General features: G+C 42.5%; 1 protein-coding gene across 2 annotated transcripts in view; it reads right to left on the reverse strand.

The window, feature by feature from the left end:
- PARD3B (par-3 family cell polarity regulator beta) overlaps positions 1–23,771 on the reverse strand; it is a 2,175,158-nt gene that overhangs the window by 1,200,163 nt on the left and 951,224 nt on the right. For both annotated transcript variants that reach the window (XM_030209894.1, XM_030209893.1), the window contains exons 7-8: positions 15,500–15,625; positions 2,392–2,747 (exon numbers count right to left, since the gene is read on the reverse strand). In XM_030209894.1, the coding sequence (XP_030065754.1) occupies positions 2,392–2,747; positions 15,500–15,625 (482 nt within the window). The remainder of the gene's footprint in view (positions 1–2,391; positions 2,748–15,499; positions 15,626–23,771) is intronic.

Raw genomic sequence — 23,771 nt, forward strand, 5'->3', positions numbered from 1 at the left:
TCCTCCACTGGAATGGTGATCCTCTTGATGACTGCCATCACCAAAGCGCCTACCTTATCATAATCCTGAGGGAGAGGGCACACTTTACTCATGAACCTTATCTCCTTGAAGACCAGGTTCAGGGTCTTCCATTTTGCTAGCATCAAGGTTGACAGAGCTGTGTAGACAGAAGAAAAAGCTTTAAAGACTCCTTCAAGCACTCCAAAATAGAGTTTCCCTTTGAAGTGTACTCCGCCACTGCTCAGGGAATTACAACAGCCACTGACCGCGGTTTAAGAGAGAAGACAATTGCTCACAATTAAATGCACTACCAGGGGTATTGTGTCCTCATCAGAAGAGATCTCTTCAGAATTGCAGAGTAGAACCCCCATAGACGAATTCTTCCTGAGAAATCATATCTTTCTCTCAAACATCCTCCAACAAGGAGGAAAGGGAAGCCCTGGACAGACTAGACACACCTCTCCCTCTTCAGGAGACAATAGCTGCCTTATCTTGGGATTAGAGGTCTCTGAGACTCATAGAACCCTAACTCAGGATGGCTCCATACTGAGCATGCTACTGCAACCTTGAGTCCGTGCCTAAGGTATTTAGGGGCCAGAGAGCCCCCAGGGCTTCCCATGAACCCATATTGAGAAGAAGGGGAGACCACACTTTCCAACTGATCCTACTCCCCAATAAGAGAAGACTACCCACTTGGTTCATGTGTCAGATGTGGTCCAGAGATAAAATGGCTGCCATTCCTGCTGAAATTACCTCAGCTGTGGTGGAAATGGAAACTTCAGGAGTGTACCATGACTCCCAGGGAGAGACTTGGGTACTCCCTGCAGCTTCTCCATGCAATATGATGCTATCCCCACTGCATACTGGCCTAAAGCCCCATAGTACCAGACGGCCAGCATCAAACAAGTTCATCAGCTACCTGCAGACAAGCATCCCTTGCCAACCTCCAAAGAGGCAGTATCGGCTGCCACAGGTCCAATTATAAAAGGCTTTACACCGGCCTGAGCAAGAATGGAAAACACTGCTGTTTTTCTCCCCTCCCCCCACATTCCTTCTTTTCCTCCAGAAGGCCAAATGCTGTATTCCTGTTAGAAACAGCACCAGCCCTCACAGCAAACATTTTTCCCAGAGCCCTAGGGGGAGTGGGGGAGAACTTAAACCCACAGCTTGACTCCACAGAAAGATTAACTGAGTAAAACCAGAACAACACTGATCAAATGGTAACTTTAAGTAGCATCATGCCTGTTGAAGAACCATAAAACTTAGTCTACAAACAGTTCTAGTTAAAAAGCAGCAAGAGACAGTAACAAACTACTTCTGCAAACAGACTTGATACAATGTGGAAACACAATCAGTCAACAAAAATGCAATTAAGGCCATAGTCACAAAAAACTATCAATACTCATGTAGACCTGGATATTAATGCCAGGCCATGTTTGGGCATCAGCACTACACATCCAGGTCTGACTGACTACTACTTACCACTGGGACTTATGCAGGTCTTGGCTATTATTCAGTCAAAATCTACATAATGAGATTAGTAACCCCCCCCCCCCCCTGATTATTATCATTAGATTCTGACTCGCCCCTCAAAACAAATGCCCCCTCCTGTTGCTTGCAAAGCAGAGCAGACCTTCCAGAAGCAACCCCCACCTCCAGAAGGCCCCTGCACAGCCTACTACAAGTACTGAGAGACTGTAGCTAGAAGTAGCAGCAGGCCATTTTGAGATTTGAGCAGATATAGGGAGGAGTGAGCGGGTACTGCTCCTGTCTGAAAGTCTAATATACCACCATGGAATAGAAAGGTGAGGAAGGTGGGCTTTTGCAGGTGGGGATTGCTCCCAGAAGGACTAGTCTCTTTAAGGAGAGGGAGTACTTTTCTTGGGGGAAGAATCAGGGACAAATTGGTTTTGTCCACGAAACAATGTGGTGAGGCCAATATTTAGTGATGGCACCCACATAGCGAAGCAGACAAATTTAGAACTGCTTTTTCTGCAGTCCTGTGCAGGCAACACCACTGAATATCGCTGGTACCGTATACCTGTACATTCCTTTCTGACTCCGCCTCAGACTGCTTTTCTAGAGGTCATATTTTACGTGGCCAGTTAGTGCCATTGAATATTTGTGGCCAGCTCACAGAGTGCAATTTATGCAAGCACTCCAGCCAACTTAAACTACTGTGAATACTGACCTCTATAAAGCAAATAAGGCAGGTATACAGCACAACAATATTCCTACTCAAAACAACATCAGGAGAGCTTTACAGTTCTGAGTCCCTTAACCCTGTGCCACCATATATGCCATAAGCTTGTTGTCAATAAACACAAATTTTCCAGTTTTCATTTTCCCATGGGTATTCTCACAGCTTTCTGATTTCAACTATTTAATTACCTTTATTGAGGTCTATTTTTATTTTCTTAGATTGTTTCTTGCTTCCAAATCCCAAAGGAGAAACTGATGGTGAGGATGATTTCCTGTCCGAATGTGGGAGGATTGGGCTCTTGCTTGGCTGTAGAGATGCATATGTGCCAGTCTCTGTGTTGTTCATTCCTGCTGGTTCTCCTATCCTCACAGTTGGTTTTCCAAGGGTAGGAGGTGGGGGGTTTGTTTTAGGAATTTTGTCATCACTATCTAAGATAGTAAGTGGAGCAATTAGTGATTTTTCATATGGATCACGGCTGTAAGAAGGAACCACTTCTACTATGACGCTTTCATTCTTCATTGCCTGTCGAAATATATCCTGAGCTCTGTAAAAGAAGAGCCATAAAAGATTTATCTCTGAACTTACAATAAGTGTATACACAATTAAAACACTACCTAGGAACATATATTTCACTAGGTGGTAATTTCAAAATAAGAGCATTTCATGTAGACCATTCATAATTACATTTTTCTTCTCAACGATTATGGGATAACATATTTATTTTCTAACATTTTTTTTCACTTTCTCCTTTCAAAATATAATTGTCTGAATATCATTAAATGCAATTTTCAAATGAGAGCATTTCTGTTCCAGATTCTCTGATATTTATCTTCAGGATATTTCTGAGTTTGGGTAAACTAATCTGCATAGATGCCACTTGCACATACTTTTATCCGCAAATAGTCTGGTCAATTTAAACCTATGTTTTATGCATGAAAATGTTTTTTTTAATTACCATCCTCATTCCTGCACTTCTGTGTAATAGAGACTGAAAAGTAGTTATGTCTTACCTGATCTGTCACTTCTTGAGACCTGCCAAACTAGTGGAAATACACCCTCCCTTCAGCAGAAGGAAACAGAAAATTCCAGTTCCATCTACTACAAATGTCAGGTGGTTTGTCAATATTCTTTTAGCAAGTCATCTCCAAGAGCTGAGCCCTTGGATCTTTTGTTGCCTATTGTCCAATATTTACATTCATATATTACAGAGAAAAGGTTGACTCACAACTCTCAAGACGGGAGTAGCAGATGAAAAGTCTTTAATAAGGCACCAAGGTAAGACCCGACATGGGTCCACGTTTCGGTGGACTAGCCACCTGCCTCAGGGTTCACGAGACTTTTTTTGGCCACTGCTCTAAATATGGTACACGGCAATAAGACTGTCAGCATATACATACACATATCACTTTAGCTACAATATACAGAGCAGTGGCCAAAAAAAGTCTTGTGACCCCTAAGGCAGGTGGCTTCTCCGCTGAAACACAGACCCATGTGGGGGTCTTACTTTGGTGCCTTAATAAAGCTTTTCATCTGCTACTTCCATCTTGAGAGTCACAAGTCACCCTCTACTCTGTGTTGCATTTTGTTTCTTTGTAGAGGTTTCTCCCTGTTTTCCTTGTGGATTCCTTCTTACATTCATATATTCACATATTCCCCCTTGTTTTATTTCTTTATGCTAAATTTGTTACAGCACCATTCAAGGTATATCATGGCAGTGTAGATAATATATTAACAAAAAAGTTCAGAAAGATCCCCCCCCCCTCAAAAAAAAATGAAAGTCAAAAACAATTGAAGACACAAATGTATAAATGTGGAGGGAGGGGGGAGTGAGAAGCACAACAACAGAATCCGCGGAACATGCACAACTAACTGAAAACGTGGGGATAAAAGAAAAGGTAAATCAGAAAATACCCAAACAAACCATTTAAAGAAGCAAAGAAAATTCAAAAGGACATACCATTTAGCTCCATAGATCAACTTAGAAGCTCTATTTTGCACTAACTGCAACCTCCAAGTAGAATAAAGAAGGATGCCTGCCAGTAGGGCATCATAATAATCAAGATGGTTTAAAACCAGAAAACAGAGCAAAGATTTTAAAGTGCTATCATCTTAACATGAACTCAAGGACCTAATCTACCTAGAGCACAAAAGAACTTCCAGACAAGAGAGAGATGTAGGTACCGAGAGAGAGAGAGAGAGAGAGGTCAATCAATACTCCTAGAGACATAACGGTGTTTCTAACTGGGACAGAGACATAACTTATAAATGGTTGAAAAGTGAAGACAGAGGACAGCTAGGTAGCCACAAAGCTTCTGACTGCTGAGGACTGAGAATCAACTAATGTTTGGCAATCCAATCTGGGAAAAACAGTACATAAGTATTGTCATACTGGGACAAACCAAAGGTCCATCAAGTCCAGCATCCTGATTCCAACGGTGGCCAAGCCAGGTCACAAATACCTGGCAAGATCCCCAAAAAGTACAAAACATTTTATACTGTATCTCAGAAATAGTGGATTTTCCCCAATGCCAATTTAATAATGGCCTATGGACTTTTCCTTTACGAAGCCGTCAAAACTTTTTAAAACTCTGCTAACTGCCTTTACCACATTCTCTGGCAACGAATTCCAGAGTTTAATTACATGTTGAGTAAAGAAAATTTTTCTCAGATTCATTTTAAAATTTACTACTTTGTAGCTTCATTGCATGCCCCCTAGTCCTAGTATTTTTGGAAAGCAAAATAGATGCTTCACGTCTACCTGTTCAACACCACTCATTATTTTATAGACCTCTATCATATCTCCCCTCAGTCGCCCTTTCTCCAAGCTGAAGAGCCCTAGGTGCTTCAGCCTTTCCTCATAGGGAAGTCGTCCCATCCCCTTTATAATTTTCATCGCCCTTCTCTGCACCTTTTCTAATTCCACTATATCTTTTTAGAGATGTGGAGACCAAAACTGAACACAATATTTGAGGTGTAGTTGCACCATGGAGCAATAAAAAGGCATTTTAATGTCCTTATTTTTGTTTTCCATTCCTTTCCTAATAATACCTAACATTCTATTTGCTTTCTTAGCCGCAGCACACTGAGCAAAAGGTTTCAATGTATCATCGACGACGACAACCAGATCCCTTTCTTGGTCAGCGACTCCTAACGTGGAACCTTGCATGACATAGAGGAGCATAATCGAATGGCGCCGGCCAAATTGATGGCCGGCCATCTTCGGGGGACGGCTCCGCAAAGGGGCGGAGCAAACCATATGTTTGAAATATGCTTGGCACCGGCCAAATCACTCGCCGGGTTTAGAGCAGGATCGCTGGGTTTATATGAGATGGCCAGCTTCATTTTTTTTAGCCATAATGGAAACCGGGCCTGGCCATCTCAAACCCGGCAAAATGCAAGGCATTTGGACGTGAGAGGAGCCAGCATTTGTAGTGCACTGGCCCCCCTCACATGCCAGGACACCAACCGGGCATCCTAGCGGGCACTTAAAAAATTAAAAAAAAAAAGCTTCCAGGGGCACAGCAACCTTACCTTGGGTGCTGAGCCCCCCAAACCCCACTCGGCACAACTCTACACCATTACCGCAAACTATTGAAGACCCATCTCTTTAACAAGGTTTACCACAAAGATCAACCAATGTGAATATACATAACTTCTCCACACATAGTTAGAAATGTCTTATAATATCTGCTTGTTATACTACTATCATGTCTTATCATTATCATGTTGCCAAAAATTTTCTGTAACACTAAATGTCTATTTTCTATTATATTTCCACTACCCATGATGTATTGTAAGCCACATTGAGCCTGCAAATAGGTGGGAAAATGTGGGATACAAATGCAATAAATAAATAAAGTTTTGCCAGAGTCTTCTGGTGCGTGAGCAGTGTGCACTGCGCATGCGCGGACCGATTTCCCGCCCATCGCGTGTGTGCGTTCCCTCAGTTAAATCAAAAAGCATAACAAAGAAGCACATAACTCCAGAGGGGAGGTGGACGGGGCTGTAAAAACAATCAGCCTGCTGTCCTCGGAGAATACGTGCAAAAGTATCTTCGCTTTCTCCGAGGACAAGCAGGCTGCTTGTTCTCACATGTGGGGGTATCCCTAGCAACCAGGCTCACTCAAAACAACAAACATTGGTTCAATTGGGCCTCGCAACGGCGAGGACATAACTTATACTGACCTGAAACCATAAACAACTAACTGAGTGTGCAGCCTGGAACAAAACAAAAATGGGTCGGGGGGGGGTGGAGTTGGATTCTAAAAGCCGAACAGATTCTGCAGCACTGACTGCCCAAACCGACTGTCGTGTCGGGTATCCTGCTGAAGGCAGTACTGAGATGTGAATGTGTGGACTGATGACCACGTTGCAGCCTTGCAAATCTCTTCAATGGAGGCTGACTAAGTGAGCCACTGACGCAGCCATGACTCTAGCATTATGAGCCGTGACATGGCCCTCCAGAGTCAGCCCAGCTTGGGCATAAGTGAAGGAAATGCAATGTGCTAGCCAATTTGAGATTGTGCGTTTTCTGATGGTGACGCCCCTCCTGTTGGGATCAAAAGAAACAAACAACTGGGTGGACTGTTTAAAGGGCTTTCTCTGCTCCACGTAAAAGGACAATGCTCTCTTGCAGTCTAAGGTATATGTCACGGTCTCAAGCTCTCGGACACTGGCACCACATGAGCTCTTGGACCACTGCCGACAAACGGCAGCAGTAGGCAAGACCCTCAACCAGGACTGGGTAACAAGCAAGGCAGGAGAAGCTGTAGATAGGCAAAGCTGGAACAACCGAACTAGAACTACAGCAGTAGGCAAGCAGGGAATAAGCAGGACAGAGCAACCGGTCTTCACCTGCGCTTGGCCACCATTCCCCAGGGGTTGAGCCCCCAGGTACAGGCGGCCGGCAGGACTTACTGGACCTAACTTGCAGACAGACTAGACCAACAGGATTCTCACACTGGACACAGGATACTAAACAAGCTTGACTAACACAGGGTTCAGGACTACTGAGGATTCGGGATTCTCAGACAGGGACTAAGATACAGAACAAGCTTGACAGAAACAGGGTTAGGGTTCAAAACAGGAGTGCCCACAGGCACCCAGACAAAAACAAGGCATACAGGTAAGACACAAGGCAAGGCAAAAGTGCTCCTAACAGCACCAAAAGGGTAAGGAGGGAAGCTCAAACACACAAGGCAGAAGTGCTCCTAACAGCACAGCAAAACAGAAGTGCTCCTATCAGCACCAAACATTAATCTGGACCTTTGGCGTTTGCAAAGGCAAAGTAGAAAGTTTCCAGGTGGCTAATAAGCCCATCAGCAGCTGAGGCTCAAGCTGCAGCAATCCCAAGGCAGCTAAGGGTGAGGCTAGCTGCCAAACTTCCATGCAAGACTGGAGGGCTAAAATATCTGGACCGGACCGAAAAGAGAGTCTGGAAAGTCTATGGCAGCCATCGGCTCTGGCCACCAGAGGGCGAGAGGAGCACAAACCAAGAATAAGTCACAAACATGACAGTATACAAACTGCTTTCGCCAGGGCAGGTATGTGGACGGGGAAAGAATGTTGACAAGACAATTGACTGGTTCAGATGGAACTCCAATACCACCTTTGGCAGGAATTTCGGGTGCGTGCGGAGGACTACTCTGTTGTGATGAAATTTGATATAAGTTGCATGTACTACCAAGGCCTGAAGTTCACTGACTCTACAAGCTGAAGTAACAGCCACTAAGAAAATGACCTCCAGGTCAAGTACTTCAGATGGCAGGTATTCAGCGGCTCAAAAGGAGCTTTCATCAGCTGAGTGAAAATGACGTTGAGATCCCATGACGCTGGTAGAGGTTTGAAAGGGGGCTTTGACAAAAGCAAACCTCTCATGAAGTGAACAACTAAAGGCAGTACAGAGTTAGGCTTGCTCTCTACACGGCGAAGAAAAGCACTAATCGCACTAAGGTGAACTCTTACGGAGTTGGTCTTGAGACCAGACTCTGACAGGTGTAGAAGGTATTCAAGCAGGGTCTGTGTAGGACAAGAAAGAGGATCTAGGGCCTTGCTGTCACACCAGGCGGCAAACTTCCTCCATTTGAAAGAGTAACACCTCTTTGTGGAATCTTTTCTGGAAGCTAGACTCGGGAGACACCCTCTGAAAGACCCAAAGAGGCGAATTCTAAGCTCTCAATATTCAGGCCGTGAGAGCCAGAGACTGGAGGTTGGGATGTAGAAGCGATCCCTCGTTCTGAGTGATGAGGGTTGGAAAACACTCCAATCTCCATGGTTCTTCAACTCCAGAAGAAGAGGGAACCAAATCTGACGTGGCCAGAAGGGTGCAAAAAGGATCATTGTTCAGTGGTCTTGCTTGAGTTTCAGTAAAGTCTTCCCTACTAGAGGTATGGGAGGATACGCATACAGAAGGCCTGTCCCCCAATGTAGGAGAAAGGCATCTGATGCTAGTCTGTCGTGGGCCTGGAGTCTGGAACAGAACTAAGGGACCTTTTGATTGATCTGAGTGGCAAAAAGATCCACCGAGGGGTGCCCCACGCTCAGAAGATCTTGCGGACTACACCCATTTAAGTGGCCACTCGTCAGGTTGCATTATCCTGCTCAACCTGTCGGCCAGACTGTTGTTTACGCCTGCCCGATAAGTGGCTTGGAGAAATATGCCATGACGGCGAGCCCAAAGACACATCTGAATGGCTTCCTGACACAGAGGGCGAGATCCGGTGCCCCCCTGCTTGTTGATATAAAACATGGCAACCTGATTGTCTGTCTGAATTAAGATTGCTCGGTTGGATAGCCGATCTCTGAAAGCCTTTAGAGCGTTCCAGATCGCTCTTTATTCCAGGAGGTTAATCTGCAGACCTTTTTCCTGAAAGGACCAGGCTCCCTGAGTCTGGAGCCCATCTACATGAGCTCCCCACCCCAGGAGAGATGCATCCATCGCCAGCACTTTTCGTGGCTGAGGAACTTGGAATGGTCGCTCCAAAGTCAAATTGGATCGAATCGTCCACCACTGAAGAGAATTCCAAAAGTCGGTGGACAGCTGGATTACATCCTCTAGATCCCCCGCAGCTTGAAACCACTGGGAAGCTAGGGTCCATTGAGCTGATCTCATATGTAGATGTGCCATGGGCATTACATGAACTGTGGAGGCCATGTGCCCCAGAAGTCTCAACATCTGCCGTGACCTGCTGAGACGCTCGAACCATGGACACCAGGGACAGAAGGTTGTGCGCCCTTGCCCCAAGGAGATAAGCTCGAGCTGTCTGAGTGTTCAGCAGAGATCCAATGAATTCCAATTTTTGGACTGGGGTGAATTGGGATAATTTATAATGAACCCCAGTAGCTCCAGGACCTGAATAGCCATACGCATGGTTTCCAGAGCACCTTCCTTCGAGGTGCTCTTCACCAGCCAATCATCAAGATAAGGAAACACATGCACTCCAAGTCTGCGTAGAGACGCTGCGACTATAGCTAGGCATTTTGTAAACACTCTGGGCGCAGACGCCAGGCCAAAAGGCAGTACACGGTACTGAAAGTGCTGTGTTCCCAGCCAAAATCGAAGCTAATTCCTGTGAGCTGGAAGTATCGAGATGTGTGTGTAAGCATCCTTTAAGTCCAGACAGCATAGCCAATTGTTTTCATGGGAAGAAGGGTGCCTAGGGAAACCATCCTGAACTTTTCTCGGATAAGAAATTTGTTCAGGGCCCTTAGATCTAGGATGGGACGCATCCCCCGTTTTCTTTTGCCCAAGAAAGTACCTGGAATAGAATCCCAGCCCTTCTTCCCCTGGTGGAACAGGTTCGACCGCTTGGGCCTGTAGAAGTGCAGAGAGTTCATTTGCAAGTACCTGCTTGTGCTGGGAGCTGTAGGACTGAGCTCCCGGTGGGCAATTTGGAGGCCTGGATTCCAGATTGAGGGTGTATCCTAACTGGACAATTTGAAGAAGCCACCAGTCGAAGGTTATAAGAGGCCTGTTATGCAGGCCTCGAGGTAGGTGGAGACCCACTTGATGCCTCACTGCTCCCAGCGCGAATTGGTCTTTCAGCGGCCATTACCTCCCACTCCCAACGTCGATGCTTCCCTCGATGTCAATGCCGCCAACCTCGGTACTGATGTCAAAGGACCGGACCGAGCCCCAAAAAGCTTTTCTCGTTGGGCTTCTCGAGACGCTTGGGTCCATTTCTTCATATGAAAACACAGACTACAAGCAGCTGGGCTATGGTCGGGCTGAAGGCACTGGATATACCAGGCGTGGGTATCGGTACCCGAGATGGTCCGGTCGCACCGAGTACAACGTTTGAAGCCGATGGGTGTCTTCTAGGGATTTGCGTTACAAGACGTATGAGGAGAGACTTGATGACCTGAACATGTACACTCTGGAAGAAAGGAGAAACAGGGGTGATATGGATACAGACGTTCAAATATTTGAAAAGTATTAATACGCAAACGAACCTTTTCCGGAGGTGCGAAGGCAGTAGAACGAGAGGACATGAAATGAGATTGAAGGGGGAGCAGACTCAAGAAAAATGTCAGGAAGTATTTTTTCATGGAGAGAGTAGTGGATGCTTGGAATGCCCTCCCGCGGGAGGTGGTGGAAATGAAAACGGTAACAGAATTCAAACACGCGTTGGATAAACATAAAGGAATCCTGTTCAGAAGGAATGGATCCTAAGGAGCTTTGCCGAGATTGGGTGGCAGAGCCAGCCGGTGGTGGGAGGCGAGGATAGTGCTGGGCAGACTTATACGGTCTGTGCCAGAGCCAGTGGTGGGAGGCGGGGCTGGTGGTTGGGAGGCGGGGATAGTGCTGGGCAGACTTATACGGTCTGTGCCCTGAAGAGGACAGGTACAAATCAAAGTAGGGTCTACACAAAAAGTAGCACATATGAGTTTGTCTTGTTGGGCAGACTGGATGGACCATGCAGGTCTTTTTCTGCCGTCATTTACTATGTTACTATGTTCTATGACATGGAAGGAAAAACAGCTTTGGCGAAATCAAGATGTGATTGTGCCTGTTAACCAAAAAAAGGCACAAAAAAGAAAGGGGATAACCCGGCTACGTCGAAAACAAAGGAAACTTTAAAAGGTGAACAAATCTAAAAGACACTATGGGAACTTTGTTTTTTTATTTTATTTTAAACTGACAATTGTAGTAAAATAAAGAAAAAACTCACAAAGACTTTCTTCCTGGCCTGAGAGGAGCGGAGATCAAAACCTGCCGCATCTCAAAGCGGAAAAAAGACAACTGAGGGAATGCACTCATGCGACGGGTGGGAAATCGGTTCACGCATGCGCGCTGCACGCATGCCAGAAGACGCTGACAAAACTTCTTTTATATTTTGCTTGCAAAATGCCGATTCCTGGGCCGACGCAGACGTTAACCCACATGTCAACCCACATGTGAGAACAAGCAGCCTGCTTGTCCTCGGAGAACAAAGGATACACTCAGATCCAACTGTACAAGCACATCCAACTGCATACATCATGCATCGTCTTATCTCTCTTTCTCGCTCTCAGTATCCCTGGGTGGATTCCTGGACTGCAGCAGCAAAAACAGAAGCAAAATACTGTGCACAAACACTACAAGCAGTCAAACAGAGCAGAGACAGTCCAGAGGAGGAAGAATCTCAAGTTCACCCACAAATAGATTTACTGGAAAATGACCCAACTCGGCCAAGTTTCGGCACTTATGGCTTCGTCGGAGGTCAAAAGCACAGTTCATTGGTACATAAAAAGCACAAAAGTGCATACTGCCAACACTAAAAGAACAACACACATATGTTATGCTGTTCTGCTGACAGCGTCACTGGATTCCTGGACTGCTACAGCAGGATTCAACAAATGAAAATTATTAGGTAAGGCAGAAGTGTACTTTTCTTTTTTATACATGCCTAAAATACTGGGATATATCATAGCCCTCTTCATCTGGGGCCAAAGGACTGCTGTTCCAAAGGTGGCTTACTTTCAGGTCCAATCCAGTTCAAGTTCTAATTAATGCTGACATACTGCAAAATCATAACAAGATAACTAAATGGCTTACAAAGTCAATATATTGGGGATTAATCAAGATAAATTAAAAAAAAAAAAAAAAAACAAGAAAAGAAAATTGACAATAGGAAAGCACAAAAATAATTACCACAATTTTATGTCTACATTGTTGCACAAAGAGATGGACATGTTGCTACTCTACAGATATCTTCCAGTAGAACCAATTTATACTCCTCTCAGGAGGCTACTTGAGCCTGCATCTTATGAAAGAATTACATCACTATTACAGTCTCTCTTAACCATATGGCCAAAATGAGTTTCAAAGCTACCTCACCTCTTTGGGAATCACTAAAAAGGACAAAATACCTGTTGTCTCCAGGCAAGGTTCAGTCATGTTCAGATATTTGTAGAGTACTTTCCTAATGTCCAGGAGATATAGCACCATGCTATCTTACTTGTCTTTGTACCTCACAGGACTAGGCAATTAAATTGCCTGGTTGAGATAAAATGGCGAAACCATCTCTGGCAAAAAGGAAGTGTCATGCACAGTGTCACCCTACCTTTAGCTCAGATATGGTTCTCTAAATGTGATGGCCTGGAACTCCAAGACCTCCTTAGTCAATATAATACTTACCAGGTCATCTTCTGTTCTTGAGACATCTCTTATGGATGCTGTTCTAAGGAACATGCAAGGAGGGACTCTTAGAGAAATAAATTCAAGTCCTGTGGTGGAACTACCCATTTCAGAGCAGGCCTGACACGATTGGCCTTCCCTGGACCACACACTACCTGCTTGCATGTTATCAGTGAAATCCCTGCTACAGGACCCTTAACAAGATATAGCCATGCAGTGTACTCTAATGGAGTTAAATGCCAGGCCCTTGTGAAGCTCAGTCTTTAGAAAATCTAAAATAGCCAAGATCTGAACTCTCCATCAGAAAATGGATCTCCTCTCTCCACACTAGGTGTCAGAAATTATCTAGCTTCTGAAATATTCCAAGGAGGTTGACCTTCTAGCTTTCAGCACAATCTCAACCACCAGGGATAAGAACACATCTTCCTTAGCATTGCACTTTTAAGTGCCAGGCCAGAAGTGAGTACGGAGATTACACTTCTATTTTAATGGTTCATACTGCAGTAGTCTTAGCCCCATGACTGTGGCAGCTGATGTACCTCTGTTACTGCTAGCGTCTTCAGATCCCCATACCAGGGCTACCTATCCTAGGTGTATGGAGAAACATTGTATAACCCTGCCCATTAAGGATCAGGGAGAAAATGTACAGCACTCATTGTGAGATTGTCAGGGCATTTATTGCACTGGATCCTTTTATTTTCCATCTGCTGAAGAACTTGGGTTGTTAGACATTCTGAGATGTCACAATCAAATCCACTGAAGGCTCCCCCAAGTGGTCACAACTACGTTGAATGCCTGTTGCCTGAATTCCAATTTCTTGGCCTTTAATGAGTGACAGCTTAGGAAGTCTGCCTGCTCATTAGTGGTATACTGACTCTTATCAGTAGAGCATATCCAGGAATGCTAAAAAGGCTAGATTTGTGGACAGGTTTCCCACAGAGCATGACCCTGGGGTCCAGGAGAAAACAGGGAGGAGTCTTCTGCTGCTAGCAACCACTTTCCCTTCAGGTTGACTTTTCCAGTGCTGATGGCTGCCAGGTCTTCACTGCCCTAATCCACAACCCAGAAAGAGACCCAGAAAGCAGAAGAATCCCAATGGAGACATAGGCACACGGCACTCAGACAAGTATAAGGCAACATCAAATAGTGCTGATCAAGCTCTGGCAAGGAAACTAACAGTGACTGGGCTTATATAGTGGTCCATACACAGGAAAGGTGGTCTCTGGCAGGAGACACCAGACATGGTGTGATCAGACATGGATAGCATTTCTGTTAAGGCACACTGACATCAATAGGTAGGAGGCAACAACTTCAACGTAGCAACGCTCTCCCAGGAAGGCTGACAGTGCTTCTATATGTGTTTCTGCCTATGTCTCATGATGAGGGTTGCCTTGACATGTGGCAGCTCTTGGCCCCTCCTTTTTTGCATATGTATGGTATGGATGTCATGTTGTTTGACTGGACCATACTGTGTTGCCTTCAAGGAGGCTTTGGAACCTTAATAGGAAGCTCTAATCACCAGCCTGTTTATTGGTTCCTCAGATTTTCTGCTCAACTACCTGCCCTGGGCATACCATATCAGTGGTCAGAACACTCCAGGAAGGTGAACCAAGTCCAATCCTCTCTCTATACTGGTATTATTTATCTACCACTCAGACTCCACCTATGATTTTTGAATGATGCTGTAGAGCTCAATGTATTTGTGCAATAGAAAAGTTGACTGCTGTAGTTTTCTCTGTTTGATCATGTATGGCTACCTGTTACCCTTCTCTATATCACCTCTAAATTGCCTGGAAATTGAGTGTTTTCTCAATGATATCACTCTGGATTTTGGAGTGTTCATTCCTCTTTTATACAGCAATGCATGTTCAGAATATTAGTTGGCCTGGACTGATGTAGTGATGAAGGGGTAGAGGCCAACTGAAACCGAATCTGTAACCAAAATTTGCGGCTTAGTTTTGGCCAGAACTGAAGCTGAAACCAAAAACACTATGCCTGCCCCCACCCCCCAGGTAGCCCAGGTTGGGCGGAGACTTTCAGTTTCAACCAAAAATGCACTGGCATTTTCAGCTGAAACCCAAACCCACATTTCAGTCTGTTTCGGTGCCAAATCTGAAACCGAAATGCGGTCAGCCTCTAGAAAGGGGGACAATGTGGAGATAGTAGATTTTGGTGCCAACAACCTCCTAAGTTTTTCTGGTCCTGAAATGGAACCAAAGACAAGCTTCCAGTGAGTTAAACCTGAAAGTGTTACCTCCCTGAAGTTGTGTCCCCCAGTCTGCCACAGAGCAGAAAACAGTAGCTGGTAAGTGTCTCCAGTTCAATAGGTGTAACAGTTCTTTTAATATACAAATATATGCCACGGTACCTACGCTTGATTAAATGTTTCATTAAAACCTAAGAATTGTTATTCTACATATTGCTTTGTGCTCTAGATTTTATGCCACATTTTGCTGAATAAATGTAATACTTAACAATAAGGAATAAAAGTTAATCACCCCCTTATCCATATAGTATTTTTCTAAGGTTTGTTTTAGGAACTTATATGTGTTACTGATTTTGTTCACAACTGGTTAGAGGGTTTACATAAAAATCTCTGTGTGAACTAAATAGTAGCCATTATAAAAATCCATGGGGTTACAAGAACTAATAGCATATTCCCTTCAGGCAGCACTTACTGTGTAAAGGTTCTATCTGCAAGGTCCACATTATTTATTTTCACAATGCACTCATTTTCATGGAACAGACCATCTCGCTTAGAACGACTATATCCCTCTATCCCTCGAATATAGAGTCCAAGAATCCTAAAAAAAAAAAAAAAGCAATAAAATAAGAAAAAAAAATCTAAAGATATCAGGTTTATCTGGCTTCTTTTACTTTTTGCTTCATCACCATTTCATCCATAAAAACACAACTAATCACTTAACTAATGCAGAAGTACGATTTATGTTCCCATTTCTAATTTACAAATTTTGTTTATTCTTTGCAGATCATAAGGTGTCAAATAATTACTGCATGAACCCCAAGGTTAAGTGGATTATTAATGCCAGAATTAAATTAATGTTTTTCATCTATTCTGTGTCACTTTCTAAGCATAAGTATCACTTGCCTTTGCCTATATGCATGATTTTTTTTTAAGTAACTCTGAAAATGGCTAAAGGTTAATGAGAAAGACAAACAATTCCATGAGAGCCAACAAGGAACAAAACAGAAGGTCGGAAGACCTGAGCTACGTTTAAGGACTGATCACAAACAGTTGCTGGTGCATGAGACCCCATACAGTCCGTGTTTTGGCCAGAACCTTCATCAGGAGTCCAAACTGATGGCAAAGGTAAAGCAACAAGATCAACAGTTTCCTTGTGATGCCAAAGAAAGCTAGTATATGTCTCAGTTCTGCCTCTGGTCCCGCCCTCATTTCCTGTTTCTGGAAGGCAGAGCTGAGACACAAACGAAGGCAGTCTGAAGCGCCGCTCACCTTCACTGTGGACGCCGCACCCCAAGGTAAGAATTTTTAAAATACAGCCAGCACTTAGGAAGGGGCTGCTGGAGGACAGGTCGTGCTTGGAGGGCAGAGAGAGAGAGAGAGAGAGAGAGGGGGGGGGGGGGGGGAGGGAGGGAGGGAGGCGCAGGCAACTATACAGAGTTCCCTCGAGGGCAGGGCGATTACGAACCCTATGAACACTACATGGCTTCACTGCCACGGAGTCAGCTTCAGAACGTTGGAGGTGCGAATTATTATATTAGATTGGCCTGCGACAAGTGGTAAAACTACTGAGGGAGAGAACACACAGCAATTTTTGTCAGATGTCAGAGGACTTTCGGCAGCAATCAAGAGGAATATACATTTTTGGAAAATTATCAGGAAAACCATTGAAGAGGATTGTGTGAGAGAAGGTGGTGTTGGATTTTGGGGTCCTAGAGCTGCTACCAGATGATCCAAGGAAGAGAAGAGGAAGACAAGTCACAAGGAGAAGAGGAGAATAAACAACCTAATATACATTGTGAATACATTCCTCTTTGCTAAGACTTACCCCTCAACTTACCATGTTGATTGATGCATCCCTTGTCCCTTACCCTGCCTAGTTCACGCTGTTAGTTTCTCCCCTCCTATTTGCTTCTTTTATGCTTGCCTAAGCTTTTAACTTTGTACTCTTATTTAATTCTCTGTAAGCCACATTGCGCCTGCATGAGTGGGAAAATGTGGGATATAAGTAACAAACAAATAAAATAAATAAATAAATAAATATTTCATCTTTTTGCATTTGGCGAGTCGAAGGAGAAGATGAACTGCATTTACTTTTCTCAATTCACCCAGTAAGTTTCATATTTCTATATAGACTGTTATAGTGAACACTGAACTGTTGACTGATTGGTTTGAGAGTGCCTGTGAAGACTACACTGGGAACCAACATACAGTGCATATGGAGGTAGAGTCCTAAAACCAGTTTCTACTTTCACACACTGTAGCCTTTGGAACTAGGGTCCTAAAACCAGTTTCTACTTTCACACACTGTAGCCTTTGGAACTGGTAGTAAATCTATTGTTGATCTTATGATGCAACAGTGATGTACTTAAGTTATTCTATACTGTACTTGTAATCTCATATAGAGATAAATCCAAACATATTTAAAAATAATAATTCAGTATAAAAATGAAAATGTGAAAAACCACTATAAATTGCCTATTTGTAATTTAGGTTGATAACATCATTTTGCTGATTTTTCAAGATGCAAACTTTTGGTGAGTCATATTCAGAATCTATTCTATATAAATGTATATTTCCAAAAAAGAAGTAAAACCATATTCACCAAGTAAACAAAAAAAGAGTGATTAGAACATGAGAACATGAGTTGGCCACTTCAGTTCTATATTTAATTATTCAAATGTCTCACTGTCAAACAAATCATTTCATCTTCTCTGCTAATTTAATAGTAATTTATGACAATTATCTTTGAACTCATTTATAGAACATTACCAGTTCCAGAGACACTGATAAGTATTTCTGCAAAGTCAGACTGAAAGGTAGATGGAAATCCTATTTAAATGAAATGTGCAACATACAGATCTTGACACCATTTTAATTCTCATAAATTTGGAAATGGAACAACCTAGTGATCCATCTAAGACTACATACCGATCACAAAGAATTCAACCTCTAGAGGAAAGTTATGCCACTATAACTAAGGGGTTGCTATCCTGGCCAGTTAAATCACTTGTTCATGGCTAACTGGTCATTTTCAGTGGAACTTAACTAGTTAGTGCCACTAAGTTGACCAGTTAGCGCCTAACATAAAACTGGCAGTTTTTGGGATGTTCCGGGGCGGAGTCAGTGCCTAACTGGCCAAGGTCTCCGCATAAATAGGACCGAATAAAAATCAGTCCTATGTTTAATGTGGTCCCCACAGCCGGTTAAATGCTGAATATCGCACTTATCCGGCTATGGTGTAGCCAGCTCCGCAAACCCAGAATTTTAATGCCAGAGCCCAGACTCTGCCCAGCATTGAATTTATGGGCATAATGCTGGCGGTCAACAAAATGCTGACCGCCAGCTAAATATTGACCCCCTAGATCTCTCCAAACACCAAATCTTTAAACCCATAAGAAAAAAAATTAAATATTGATTTTATTTAAAGTAAAATTTTCAAAACTAGACTTTCAGATTCCTGTTTATGGTTGTTCTGTGGTATCTTTGTTATAGCTGCTCAAGCTTAATAGCTACTGTCTAGAAAACGAACACATTGCTGACATCAACAATGACTATTCAAAGAAAGAATAGACCCTAAACATTACTTATTGGTCCTGTGCAATCAACAAGCTAAGCAGATATGACATTAAAGTGGTAGTCTTATCATACTTAGGTAATTTTTCCACAATAATTTTAGACTCTCAGTTATTGTTTAGTCTCCATATCTTTTCCATGGTTAAATCTTGCTTTTCTTCTCTTCACTATATACATTCCCTTTGTAGCTACCTGGAAGACAATGCATATGCTACCTTGCTTTATTTCCTTGTGACCTCGAGGATAGATTAGTACATAAGTGTTGCCATACTGGGACAGACCAAAGGTCCATCAAGCCCAGCATCCTGTTTCCAACAGTGGCCAATCCAGGTCACAAATACCTGGCAAGATCCCCAAAAAGTGGAAACCATTTTATACTGCTTATCCCAGAAATAGTGGATTTCCCCCAAGTCCATTTAATAATGGTCTATGGACTTTTCCTTTAGGAAGCCGTCAAAACCTTTTTTTAAACTCCGCTAAGCTAACCGCCTTTACCACATTCTCTGGTAACGAATTCCAGAGTTTAATTATATGTTGAGTGAAGAACAATTTTCTCCAATTCCTTTTAAATTTACTCCATTGTAGCTTCATCGCATGCCCCCTAGTCCTAGTATTTTTGGAAAGCGTAAACAGATGCTTCACATCTACCCGTTCAACTCCACTCATTGTTTTATAGACCTCTATAATATCTCTCCTCAGCCACCTTTTTACTGCAACATAGTTTATTGTTGGTCTCCCTGCAACTCTTTTCAAGAAATTATAATCTGTTCAAAACGCATCCATCCGATTACTCTCACACGTCTAGCACTTTGATCACATCTCTCCCCTCCTTGCCCAACACCATTGGCTCCATGTACCCTATCATATCCAACACAAGGTCCTTAGATTGACCCCTAAAGTTCTATACTTGGGGATACCTTCATGTCTTTCCTCTGCCATTCGCTCTGCTTTCAAACACCATCTTACTCTATCCCCTGTGTTTTGCTTTTGGCTAGAACTGACATGTCATTCTGCGTTCTTTTACAATACCCCCTCTCTATGGAACTGCCTGCTCTCAACAATCCTATCCTAGATTCCATATGGCTCTCAAAGTCCATCTTTTCACCCTGGCCTTCATGGGGAGGTTGTAGTGCAGTGTGGCTGGTGGATGAGCATATCCTTTATTTTGCCAGTATTGATGTCCTCCCCCTCCCCTTTCTCTTCCCCCTGTCCTATTATTATAGGTTTGTAGTTCCGTTCCCTTTTCTATGATTTTTTAAAGATGGTAAATCGCTTTGATTTTAGCTAGAAGGGCGGTATATCAAGCCGAAACAAACAAAAGAATAGGAGAGAATATGCCTCACCTTCTTTCTACCTTACTTCCTTCCTGCCCCCCCTTTCCCTCTTCCTCTCCTACTCTTCCTCCCCCAGCTCCCTGTCCCTTCTCCTTAGTCCCTTTCTGCCCACTAGTGTCTCCCACCTCTTTCCCTTCAGTCTTCCTCTCCCAGCTCCCTGTCCCTTCTTCCTTAGTCCATTTCTGAACACTAGTATATCCCACCTCTTTCTCCTCCCATTTTCTATTTCATTTAAGCTCTCTTAACTCTGTTTGCTCTCTTTTGATTTCATCTGCCCTCTCACTTTTTCCTTGCCTGCCACCTCCTTTTAATTCATTCACTTCCTCTCACTTTCACTGTCTATTCTCTTTTGTCGCTCTTTTTTTGAAATTATTGTACACCACTATGATACACTTACAGTACTACGGCAGTATATCAAGTTTTATAGTTATACAAATTAAAGACAGGTATTTTGCTTGAAAGCTCTTAAAAATAGTGGGTTGATGGCATTCAGAAAAGCCAACTGGGGTAGCCAAATGAGTGATTGCTTGGCTGTACAACAAGCTTCTTTAAACTTAATGGTACCTGGACATCTCAATTATGTGGTAGAATACTAGCATAACCCAATATCAGTGTGCCTAATATTTATGTGCCCATAAATGCAGGCATAGAAATGCAGCAGGGACACACGTAACATACAGTATTCTTTCACCTTATGGGAGCCCTACACATGTTTATGCCCTCTCTTGTATGTATATGACATTTGAGTCTGGAATGCTCTGCTAGCACTCTCACATGCAAATGTACTCGTGCCTATGTGCTAGCATTCTATACATTAACAATTGCAAATGCGTGTACCTAATTTATAGAATTGCCCAATAAGGGCCAGATTCTATATATGGCACATAGATTTGTGCGGCGAAATCCAGGTGCATTCTAAAACTACATGCATAACTTAATTGGCTCAACATGCCAATCAGTGTTTTTAACAGCACTTAACAAGCAATAATGAGCACTAATTGACAATAATTGCAAGTTACGTGCATGCAGATTTAGGCACGATATCATCCTACTAAGCTTATTTTATATACCGTGCGTAAATCTTATAGAATAGGCAAACCTGAGTTCCATGTGGATTTTTTTAGACACCATATATAGAATCTGGCCCTAAGTGACTGGATTTTCAGGCAAAATCTTTTTTTTTTCTTTTTAATGTGATTCTTGTAAATAAATGAGCCTAAGGGAACATGCTTCATTAATGGAGGCACCACTTGCCCTTTGTCTCCATATGATACAATAGAAAGGGAAAGTGCATCTGAAGTTGGCTTTCTCTTAGAAGGGAGGTGGGCTGGGGTGAAGTGATAGGCAAAAGAAAGACCTCTACCCTTCAAATCCATCTCTACTTGTAGACTGGATTACCTATTTTCTACCTCCCAGAATCCGACTGGGTGATCAAGAGAAGGAACCTTTGGCTGTGTGGAACAAGGCTTAAGGGAGAAGGGGAAATAAAGGAAAAAGTGAGCCTTAGGGTCTTATTTCTTTCTCGCTGTAAAAAGAAAGCGATACAAAATCTGCAGACACTGATTTGCTTGGGAGATATTTACTCTAATTTTGTTTTTTTTCAAAAATTTACTAAAACCAAGCAGGTATTTGGAGGTGATACTTTACTTATTCATACTATGCTATAAAACACATAGCAGTTGTAAAACCAAGACTCAAGCAAAGTATCCTATTGAGCCACCTGTTCATTTTTATCATGTTTTCCTCCAAGGAAATAATCCATTTTTTCATGAGATCAGATTGACTTTGGCCCAGCATTAACAAAATGGAGCAAAAAATCTTTAGGAGGTTGAGCAGGTTATACATTTCCTTCAGCCGGACAGGGTAATTTGTAAGGATCACATAACCACAAGATTCACTTAAATTATATTAATGATTAACTATTCTATACTTTATAAATCTATAACAGTTTTACAAGGGGTCATTACAATTACTCAAGACTATTGAACAAACAGTTTGCTCAGATACATGAGCCACTCAACACCACACAGAGATTTCAAGGGTGTGTGATATAGGCCAAACTAAAACCCACACACGGATTTCCCATTTTAGAAAGAGAAAGCATGTATATGGGGCAAAATTTTCATATTGGGTTTTACACCACTTCAAATGCATTCATTTTAAAAAGTGCTTGTTTTGACCAGGTCTTTACATGAGAGAATTAGGTGCCCTTTTACTAAGGCGTGGTAGGCTCTACGCATGTGCAGCACACGTCCAAATGAGACTACCGCCAGGCCAGCGTGCCCCCCCCCCCCCGGTGGTAATTTCAGATTTGTCGCACACCCATAATGCCTGGATGAATTATTTATTTATTTCCTCCCACGCGCCATTTTCGGCGGTAATTGGTAGTTGGTGAGCGCCGACTGGTCACCGCGTGTGTAACACATGAGCCATTACTGATAGATCAATGGGTGGCATTAAGGACTCAGGCCGGTTTTAGATCTGCGCTGGTTTCAGTTTTGCCGCATGCCCTTTTCCCATCACATTTTAAAAAAACACACTTTTTTTGCAAACACTGTAAAAACTGGTCCAGCACGCCTAATACAGACGCCTACACTGCCGCAGTCCATTTTTTACCGTGGCTTAATAAAAGAGCCCCTAAAGGAGTCATTTCTTCCTCCAAAATGAAATCAAACTAAAATTGCAGCCTCACCACTCTACTGGCAGACCTTACATATGTAGGTTTGCAAAATAGGACGGCTACACCAGGAAATGATGCCACTCATATAATTTTGAAATCACCACTTCCATGTGCCTGCAAGCATGTATATTTATAAAATTGCTACTCACTCCTGCAAGTATTTTGGAAAGGCTCTGATACCATCAGAAATCAGCAAGCCCCAACCTAGACATCTGAGTTCTGATATTTATGATCTGTTGTTCGCTGCCAAGAATTGTAGATTATTCATATATGTTCGCTGCCAAGAATTGTAGATTATTCATATATATACCCAACTTCTTTTCATATGATTGCAATTTTACTCTATAGCAGTCATTAATATCAGAGAATTTTTATTGGATCTATCAGATACACGTGCGCACATCCATTTGGCTCAACAACTTTGAGCCAAGTATTCAATAGGAGGGACACGTAATTGTCATTAAGCCATCTTTATAAATTTAACTTTTAGTTCATCTTTTATTCTCAACATAATTTTATAATTTTTATCAAAGATTAATTTTTATCAACGTTTTTTATATCAAAAATAAAAGCTTGCTTAATGAGGAAGGTACTTAGCTTTCTAGCTTATTGGCTCAGCTTTTTCATTTCATTCTAAGCACACAATCAGTATTGGAGATCAGACTACCTTGAAACAGCTATGAGTGAAACATGGATATTCGTCTCCAATACTGATTAAACAAGCTTTTATTTTTGATATAAAAAATTTTGATAAAAATTTTGATAAAAATTATAAAATTATTTTGAGAATAAAAGATTGTCTAAAAGTCAAATTTATAAACATGGATTAATGACGATTATGTGCCCTTCCTATTGAATGCTTGGCTCACATTTGTTTAGTCAAATGGATGTGTGCACGTGTATCTGATAGATCCAATAAAAATTCTCTGATATTACTGACTGATATGGAGTAAAATAGCAAACAAAGTTGGGCATATATATATATATGAATGATTTACTGGCCCCCTTCACTCTGATGAATGTGGATTAGTGCATTGAGAATTATAGCAAGAATTGTAGATTAGGAGGTTTAACTTTTTTTTGAATAAATAAATATTTAAAATCAGCCTATACATCTATACCTAAAGCAAACATAAGTATTAAAATAAATACAGAGA

Source organism: Microcaecilia unicolor, chromosome 7 (assembly GCF_901765095.1).
Source record: "Microcaecilia unicolor chromosome 7, aMicUni1.1, whole genome shotgun sequence".
NCBI lineage: Eukaryota > Metazoa > Chordata > Amphibia > Gymnophiona > Siphonopidae > Microcaecilia > Microcaecilia unicolor.